Here is a 10104-nt window from a genome sequence, read left to right as displayed (position 1 = left end):
ACACAGTAGCTCTTCAATAAATATTGAGTAAATGAATCAATCACCGTAATAGAAGATTCATATATTCTAGGAAACAATTTCATTTTTTTTAGATTAAAATTTCAAAAGCACTTGAAGTAGTGTGCTGAGAGGCTTTTAAGCTCTCTACACTGCAGGGCTTCCTTTCAGATTCTTTGTCAGAGTTTCATCTCACTGATGGTCACTGTCCCTGTCACTCTTTTTCCTCTGCCACCTCATAATGTCGATTGCTGCAGCTGCCACTGGAAATATCTCCACTTCCGCTGTTACTACCAGTCTTCACTTATATGAATTTATGGTTTATGTCTTTTCTACATGCCAAGGAGATAATTGTCAAAAATAAATCAAGAGAAGAAATATCTGTATAAAGGAGCCCTTCTCCTGTATATAAATACCATAAAATTGATACTTGTATCAACAGTGTTCCGAACTTGAAAAATCAGCCAATACAACAAATATAAATAACATAAGAATAAGGTAAAAATAAGCAGACAGTATAATAAAACATTAAGCCTATAATAAAGAATAAAGTTGGGCACCTGGGTGGCTTAGTAAGTTGAGCGTCTGACTTTGGCTCAGGTCATGATCTCATGGCTCATGGGTTCGAACTCTGCGTTGGGCTCTGTGCTGACATCTCAGAGCCTGGAGCCTGCTTCAGCTTCTGTGTCTCCCTCCCTCTCTGCCTATTTCTCTCTCTCTCTCTCTCAAAACTAAATAAAAATTGACAAAAAATGTTTTTAAAAAGAATAAAGTAAAATAGGCATAAAGTATAAGAAGCAAGCCTAAGCCACGAAATAATTATGTATAAGAGAACTTGCCACAAAATTTCTTTTGTGGAAAATTATAATTGAATTAAAATTCACTTGTAAAAATGTTCTGTATACAAACCATATTCTTATAGGATATATCTGCTGGGTAAAATAACATGCATCAGCAATCAACTTCTTGCTTAGGAAGTTTGGGGTCATGCACGAGATGTTTCTTATGGTCTGCAGTGACCTTGATTTCCCCAAGTAATTGCTTTAAAAGGGAGCACTTGTGTGGAATTTACCTTCTCCTATAGTTTTAAATCTCCTGCAAGTTGTACTAAAGCTATATCCAGGCTCAGAGAATTCAATGGGAGAGAGAAATGATACATGGCTCCTACATCCTGCGTATAGCACTAGGAGCAAAAGGCTGACATATTTCGGGAACTTTTCTTTTCCTACAGACCCTATGCGTGCATACTAAAGAGTAATAAAACTTTAGATACTTCTGATTTTCTGATCCCTCCCTCCCCTCAGGTATTCATAAATTTAAAGGCCAGATCCTGCACAGTCAGGAGTATAGGAGCCCAGAAGGCTTTCAAGGCAAACGCGTGTTAGTGATCGGTCTTGGGAACACTGGAGGAGATGTGGCAGTGGAACTCAGTCGCACAGCAGCTCAGGTACACCAGGGTCAATCCACACCCCAGCCCCATCCTCGTTTCTGGGGGCTGGACAGAGGGATACAAAATCACAAAACACATTGGCCAGCTGCTAAATCATGTGGACACAACATGAGTGAAAACAAAATCCACACATTACAAAATTGAACCATCTCTGAAAGGGGTCAGGGAAACTGTGGATGCCAGACCATGAGGCATTTTTTCAGACGTACTGTTTCAGGAATGAGACAGAATGGACAAATTACTCCATCCAGACCAATTATCTTTTTTTTACACTCTCTCTTCATAACACTGGCAAAACCGCTGTATACAAATAAGAAAGGGAGGTTGTTTTCTGAACACGTCCAAATTTTCTATTTGAAGTTACAGTTAGAATCTGTTGTAAGATAAAAACAGCCTTTACTTTGCCCATGAAGTGTGCAGAATGACTTTAGAAAATCCAACCATAGACTCACAAATTAGAAATCCGTTCCACTGTAACATAAATTATAGGACAATTAATTAGATTTGGAAATGAAAACTTTAAGATTTTTATTGAACTCAGTTAAAATTGCTTTCTCAAAACTCCACTCTAAATTCTACATTATTCACATGTAGAAATTGCCAGATCAATAGTCCATATATCTGCTATTACTGTAATTCTTATAGTGAACATGATAGAAACACTTAACAGATATGCAGATCAGGTAAAATTGATTTATAAAAACAAAACGAAAAGAAACAGTCAGTGGTAGATCTCTGCACAAACTCATAAGTTAAAAACAGAAGTTATGAATGAAATCTTGCCATTTGCAACAGCATGTATGGAATGAGAAAGTATAATGCTAAGTGAAATAAGTTAGTCAGAGAAATAAAAATACCATATGATTTCACTCATATGTGGAATTTAAGAAACAAATGAGCAAAGGGGAAAACAGGCAAACCAAGAAACACACTCTTAACCATAGAGAACCAACTGATGATACCAAAAGGGAGGGCGGTGAGGGGATGGGTGAAATAGGTGATGGGGATTAAGAAGTGCACTTGTCATGATGAACACTGGGTGATGTGTGGAAAGGTTGAATTACCATGTTGTACACCTGAAACTAATATAACACTGTATGTTAATTCACTGAAATTAAAATAAGAGTTTTTTAAAAAAGGACAGATGTTATAAGAACATTTGAAACACATCAAAGAAAAATACTACAAAATGATGTACATATATTTATCCTTCCTGACTTTTTAGGTACTTCTCAGTACTAGAACTGGTACCTGGGTTGTCTACCGCTGTTCAAATGGGGGTTACCCCCATAACATGGTGATTACAAGAAGATACCTTCATTTTATGGCTCAAGTTCTGCCTTCATGTGTACGAAACTGGATTCAAGAGAGGCAACTGAATAAAAGATTTAACCATGAGAATTATGGATTAAGTATTACAAAGGGGTACTTAAAATTTTTTATTTAATGGGAAAATTATTGAATCGGTAATTTTAGGGCACTTAGGTGACTCAGTCAGTTAAGCATCCAGCTCTTGATTTCAGCTTTTCAGTTCAGGTCATGAGATCAAGCCCCTAATTGGGCTCTCTGCTGACAGCATGGAGCCTGCTTGGAATTCTCTCTCTTCCTCTCTCTCTGCCCCTCCCCTGCTCACTCGGACACATGCATACACACTCTCTCTCTCTCTCTCTCTCTATCTCTCTCAAAGTAAACATATTTTTAAAAAACAACAATCAATAATTTCTAATTCTACCTTATTCAGAATTCAAATATTCAATAATTATTAAGCTGCTTTTATTTTTTTCTGAGCTTAGTTCCTTAAGACCATGTCTATCAGTTACCACAAATAGGAATATTCTCTGTCTGGTAACAAAAGTAGTAGAATATAATGAAGGATAGAATATAATGAAGGATAAAAACTTTTCATTTCTAGCTTGAAAATCAGGACATTAAAATTGGCTTTGAAGAATCTTGAAATGCATACCATGTACAAATGGAATATTTTCAGCATCCCAAGTACAAATGGCCAGTTCTTGCTAATGATTCTCTGGCTGAATGATTGAGGATGAATTTCCAATAGGAATTCCTAAAATTATGCATTTTAATACACATCTGTATGAAGCTGTACATGGCAAGGAAAAGAAAACTTTTGAAATGAATTTAAGGTCATTAAATGTGACCTATTTTATGGTTGACCCAATTTTTTTTTTTGGTAAGACAGCTCTCAACCTATCAAGAAGATTAATGACAATGGATGATTTGATATGTCTATTTTATATCTGCTGTAATTAGATGGAATGATGTTCGTAATAAAAATATTTATCAGCATAACTTGATTCAGATTTTTTAAAATTTTTATCCAAAAAGTTTCTTGCCAATTTCCTCTTTGCTTCTTGTCAATCCTTGGAGGCCTGGGTGATGTGAGACCTAAAACTGATTCTTAAATGGATAGTTGTATACTTGATCCTAACTCTCCAAGAAAAGCATGGCTCTGGAAATGAATTTCAGGAGATAGGGAATTTTAAACCCCAGGCAGGTAAGAATAGGGTTAGTCATTTCCCACATGCCTTCTACTGGAAGCAGAAAAACAAAAGATGTTATTGAAACATAAGTTGGGTAGACAACTTTGAATTAGACATTGGTCAATTCACTCCCTTGGCTTGGCAGATCAATTCCCCTGAGCCAACCAAATAATTTGCTCAAGCGTCTAACAGATACAACTACAGTGAATAATTTTCTCTTCTGTGTCAAAGGGAAAAACCAAAATTCATTGTGAATGATGAACTGCCCACCTGTATCCTATGTGGGACCGTCACTATGAAAACCAGTGTGAAGGAGTTCACAGAAACCTCTGCTTTCTTTGAAGATGGAACAGTGGAGGAAAACATTGATGTTGTGGTCTTAACAACAGGATACACATTCTCTTTTCCCTTTCTTGAAGAACCTCTCAAAAGCCTTTGTACAAAGAAGATATTCCTGTATAAGCAGGTATTTCCTTCAAACCTGGAGAGGGCAACATTAGCCGTCATTGGCCTCATCAGCCTTCAAGGATCCATCTTATCAGGCACAGAGCTCCAGGCACGGTGGGCCACAAGAGTATTCAAAGGTACCTTGACTCTATTTAAAGCCTTATGTGATCAAGTGAGTTTCATATTAGTGTTTTGTGATTCAGCCAAAATGGAACAGATGTGAGCTAAAGTACCATAATACTTTAAGTTTAATAAATCCTTAATTTCATGCGTGTGCTTGCGTCACTAAAGTGACAGTGGAAAAAAGGTTTTGAGTGTGTGGATGGGTTCAGCTTGCACAGCAAGATATAATCATGTATCTCAGATGAAATTATTGGAAGCTTTGGGATCCTATACTCTGTTCTACTCTATTTACTTCTGAATCTTTCCATTTATTTCTAGAAATAGAACTTTATATCCTTTCCAAAGAAAGTTTCTGGAATAATGCAGACTGTGAATAAAGTTGAGTTCTGAGAAGATGGTAACCTTTCAGTAATGCCTTTAAAAGATATTTTAGGGGCACCTGGGTGGCTCAGTCTGCTAAGCATCCAACTTCGGCTCAGGATCTCACGGTTTGTGAGTTCGAGCCCTGCATCGGGCTCTGTGTTGACAGCTCAGAGCCTGGAGCCTGCTTCAGATTCTGTGTCTCCTTCTGTCTCTGCCACTCCCCTGCTCGCATTCTGTCTCTATATCTCTCTCAAAAATAAATAAACATTTAAAAATATATTTTAGACACTGGGCACTAACTGCTGTCAGTTTTCACAGTAAGAATGCAGATGACGGAGTCAGGGCTACCAGCATCTGACCCCAACTCTAAAACTCATTATCTTTGTGAGGACCTCTCCGAATCTCAGCCCCTTTATTTGTAAAGTGGGGATAATAAAACCTCTTTCACAAGGATTTTATGAGATGGATAATGTCTGCCCAGCACTTAGCACGGTACTTGGCACATAGTGAACTCTATTAATTGATAACTGTCGTTCTTACTCTTGATGTTACTATTAGACCTCTCTAAAGTAGGGCAGGTTTTAGATTAGTAAGCATTTTAAATTATTGCTTTTGTACAATTTTTAATTTTTTAAAATATTTTATTTTATTTTATTTTATTTATTTTATTTAGAAAGGGAGAGAAACAGCACATGAGCAAGGGAGGGATAGAGAGACAAGGAGACACAGAATCTAAAGCAGGGTCCAGGTTCTGAGCTGTCAGCACAGAGGCCGATGCGGGGCTCAAACGCACAAATTGAGAGATCATGACCCGAGCCAAAGTCAGACACTTAACCAATTGAGCCACCCAGGCATCCCTGATTTTTTAAATATAAAAGCAATCACAATGGAGCCAACCAGGTGTTCTTTAGCAGAATTGTGTCATTGATGAATAAAAACAATCACCAGTAATTTACAAATAGTATATAATGCAGTACTAAGTAGTGTAGACTTCACTCACACTATACAAATGTAATAGACCTCAAATTCTTCACATTTTCATTAAATGATCATGAATTTTTGTTTCTTTAAGGCCAATTAAAGTGCTTTCACAACATTATCTGATTATATTAAAACCTCAGAAGAATCTTAAGTACCTGGTGGTTTTTTTAATGTTTTATATATAATGAGCTCAAAGATGCTCACCAGCATGACAGAGCTGACAAAATGAAACTCAATTAGATCACTCCACAGGCTTAATTTGCACACTTCTCCAGAGAGCCTCCAGAGGCGATCTGAGAACCACTAAGTAAAGTCTTGCTCACTTTTTACAGGATAAAGTGACTTGAGAGGCAAGTACACCACAGGGCTAAGTCAGCCCTATCTCCAGTAGATAGTAACACCACACCCTGAGGACAGTACTTGGTTCCCAGTCAGAAGAGCAGAGTCCGAGCGCTGAGACTGTCTAGGAGAGAGACTGAGAAGGAGCACATCCCCGCAAGAGGTTAGAGTCTGGTCTCTCTGTGAAGATGAGAGACAACCAGGCACTTCCACAGTTGAGGCTCCCGGTATAACAAAAGTGAAGATGTGTCAAAGCAGGGTTATAAAAATGAAGTCATTTTAAGTAGTTACATTTAACCAACGAATAGCTTTAATACACACTTACAAATACAAACAGGGGTATACAAACAATGCAATACAAATAGCACATATAAATGTAGGTAATGTGTGAGTAGGTAAATGAGCTGTAGCAGGTGCTGATGACCAATGAGTCAGCACAGTTTGAGGCCTGGGCTTTGGGGCATCCATCCTCATAATTCTGGCAGTAGAATGCCACCAACCCTGGTTAAGTGGGTTTGGAGGGGGATTTTGCCTCCAGATGACAAAAGAAACTCAACTAATTGAGGCTTAATTTGCACACTTCTCCAAAGAGCCTCCAGAGGCGATCTAAGAACCCCTAAGTAAAGTCAAAAATTACCTCTAACTCCAGTCTCAGCTTTGACTCTTACACATTCTAAGGGTAGACAGTAGGGGGTCAGAAATGAGGGAGAAAGAGCACTCAAAGGAAAAGGCACATGTGATGTTGATATTGTTTCCAACGTTTCTCACAGGACTCTGTAAGATACCTCCATCCCAAAAATTGATGGCTGAGGCTACTAAAAAGGAACAGCTCATCGAAAGGTATGACAGACATGACATGCAACTTCTTCCAGAAAAACCTATTAATATATTTCCTTACCAACAAACCTGCATTAGAGCCAGAAGAGTTATGTTTTGTTTTGTTTTTAGATTTTTTAAAATGTTTATTTGAGAGAGAGAGAGAGAGAGAGAGAGATACAGAGTACAAGTGGGGGAAGGATACAGAGAGAGGGAGACACAGAATCTGAAGGAGGCTCCAGGCTCTGAGCTGTTAGCACAGAGCCTGATGCAGGGCTCAAACTCATGAACCACGAGATCATGACCTGAGCCGAAGTCGGACGCTCAACTGACTGAGCCACCCAGGAGCCCCTGGAAGAATATGCTTTTAATCCTAACTGTTTCACCAACTAGATTTGTGGTCTCCGATGTGTCAGGTGGGGGTACCAGTTCCTCTCAGCAGAGCACAGAGCCAAGGCCCCAACCGTGAGCTCACTTAGTCCCCAGAACCCCCTTGTGTCTTTATTCTCCTTTTGTCTCTTAGGCTGCCCTTTCCCTGCAGTTACTGGTGTCACCTCTTCCTCACTCCTAAAAATTGGTGAACTCCAGCCTTAATCCTCAGATGCTTTCTCACTTCTATGAACACTTACTCCTAGGTGGCCTCACCCAGGCCTGTGGCTTTCAATTCCATCACATAGTCATGGCTCCCAAGTCTCTCCCCAGAATTCCAACTCCTAATCCAAGTCCCTCTAGAGATCTCCACTTGGATACCACTTAGGTATCTCATATTTATTGTCTAAGAACCAACTCTCACCCTCCACCACCTGCCCACCCATCCTGCCCCCGGCCTGTTCTGAATCTTTTCTTCCCCTTCTCAGTCACTGGCTACTCACTCCAGGTGATCGGCCAAAACCCCTTTGTTCCTCTTTTTCTCTCCCTACCTTACAGCAGCAAATACTGTCAGCTCCTACCTCCAAACAAATACAGATTCCAAAACCTGTATTCCTACCCCCCCAACCACCCCAGACCAGGCCACTGTCACCTCTTACCAGGACACTTGCTGTCACCACTTATCCGGTTTCCTCGCCTCCTCTCTGTTGTTCTACAGAGAGTGCCAAGTTTTGACACTGTGGCAGAAGTGAGAAGCACCACGTCGTTTTTGTGTTCAAAACCCTCCAATTGCTTCCCATTTCACTCCCAGAAACTTCCCTGGGACTCTATAACGCTCCAGAACAGCCAATTATCACTGTGCCCTCACTGCCTACTATTCTCCCACCTCACCCATACTGCTCCAGTCACTGCAGCCACCTCCCTAGTCCTCAAACACGCCAACCATAGCCCCCTCAGAACCTTTGCACTTACTCTTCCCTCTGCCTGGAACGTTCTCTCCTCTCCCCTACCCATACCTTCAGGCTCATGCTGTCCAATATTGCCTCCTAAGAGAAGCCTTCTCTGACAACACTGTATACATATGGTGGCCTACTCAATCCATTTATTGCACCCTGCCTCCCCTCTTCTATATCGCCTCGTTATACCTATACCACCTGACCACCTGATTTATTACAGATTTGTTTGGCTGGGAGGGGGGGTTCAGAGCCGGTTAATTTCCTCACTAGAAGGTAAGCTTCTTGACAACAAGAACTTTGTTTTATTAAATTGTTGGACTCCTGGCACCTAGAATGATGCCTGTCATGTGATGGGCACTTAATATTTATTTATTGAAGGACTGAATTAATGACTGTCATTGCGACATTATGAAAGTTTACGAACAACAGATAGGTAGGAATAAAGCTTTCATATAAAGATACCCATATCTGTGTCATGTTCAGTGCCCCATGTATGGCTCTCTCGACTCACAATTAACATCAATAACAATAATTTAGGTGACCATATGTGTGATGCTTTCTGATAATGTTTGTTCAACAACTGTTGTATTGAGGCTGGATGAGATTTTATTCTTATATCAAATTCAAGAACCTAAAGCATTATCTACAACTACTCTTTCCTGCTCTTCTGATTGCCTCCTTTTACCATCTCCTTTAACAAAATTAATTACCCTCCCAAATACTTTCTGTAGATAAACTCCTCTTATTTTTTTTCTTTGCAACACAGAAAAACATTCCCAAACATGGTTTGACTGAGATAAAAAGAAACAAAATAGCAGGAGGAAAGGTGACTTATAACTTGAAACTGAAAAATGATCCATCTTCTTCCCCCTCAGGCGTGTGATGAAAGACATCAGTAAAGACAAACTTGAGTACATTGCATACATGGATGACATCGCTGCATGCATAGGCACGAAGCCCAGTGTCCCATATCTGTTCCTCAAGGATCCCAAACTCGCTTGGGAAGTTTTCTTTGGACCATGTACTCCTTACCAGTACCGCCTAATGGGACCTGGAAAATGGGATGGAGCCAGAAATGCCATCCTGACCCAATGGGACAGAACACTGAAACCTTTAAAAACTCGAATTGTCTCTGATTCCACCAAGCCTACCTCCACGTCACATTATTTAAAAGTCTGGGGGGCACCTATCCTACTTACCTGTCTTCTACTGATCTGTAAATCACCTTTTTTTGAAGTTGGTGCAAGAATTTCCTCTTACCTAAAAAGTATTTGGGGAGGACGAATCTGATTGGTTACAAGAGTTGACCCAAGCCATATTAATTCTAACTCCAAATATTTGTGCATTTCTCCTCTCCTCTCCATCATAACTCCATCGTAAATGATAACTCCATCGTATCATTCAAATCCAAGCCCAGTCATCTCTTATCTGAATTATTATGCTGCCTTTCTCTGTGGTCTCAGTGCTTCCTTTCTTGCCTCTGTTTCCAATATATATTCTACTCTACTACCTAAACAATTTTCCTAAAATAAAAATATTGTCATTGTTTTCATCAAAACCGTCTAATTGAGTCGTTTGGTGGAAATTTTATTTANTTTGGAGAAGTGTCTGTTCATGTCTTCTGCCCATTTCTTCACTGGATTATTTGTTTCTAAGGTGAGGAGTTAGGAGAGTTCCTTATAGATTTTGGATACTAGCCCTTTATCCAATATGTCATTTGTAACTATCTTTTCCCATAAGATCAGTTGCCTATTAATTAGTT

The 10104-nt window shown here is 39.5% G+C and overlaps 1 protein-coding gene across 4 annotated transcripts in view; it reads left to right on the top strand.

The window, feature by feature from the left end:
* The window catches only part of FMO4 (flavin containing dimethylaniline monoxygenase 4), a 35317-nt gene extending 25476 nt beyond the window's left edge, over positions 1–9841 (top strand). For all 4 annotated transcript variants that reach the window (XM_077780642.1, XM_077780644.1, XM_077780643.1 and 1 more), the window contains 5 exons: positions 1302–1444; positions 2673–2872; positions 4180–4532; positions 6972–7041; positions 9218–9841. In XM_077780642.1, the coding sequence (XP_077636768.1) occupies positions 1302–1444; positions 2673–2872; positions 4180–4532; positions 6972–7041; positions 9218–9632 (1181 nt within the window). In that variant the 3' untranslated portion in view covers positions 9633–9841. The remainder of the gene's footprint in view (positions 1–1301; positions 1445–2672; positions 2873–4179; positions 4533–6971; positions 7042–9217) is intronic.
* The last annotated feature ends 263 nt before the right edge of the window (positions 9842–10104 follow it).

This window comes from Crocuta crocuta, unplaced genomic scaffold, assembly GCF_008692635.1.
Source record: "Crocuta crocuta isolate KB4526 unplaced genomic scaffold, BGI_CrCroc_1.0 scaffold661, whole genome shotgun sequence".
Lineage (NCBI taxonomy): Eukaryota > Metazoa > Chordata > Mammalia > Carnivora > Hyaenidae > Crocuta > Crocuta crocuta.
Note: the sequence above shows the minus strand (reverse complement) of the source record. Positions and strands in the feature narration are given on the sequence as shown.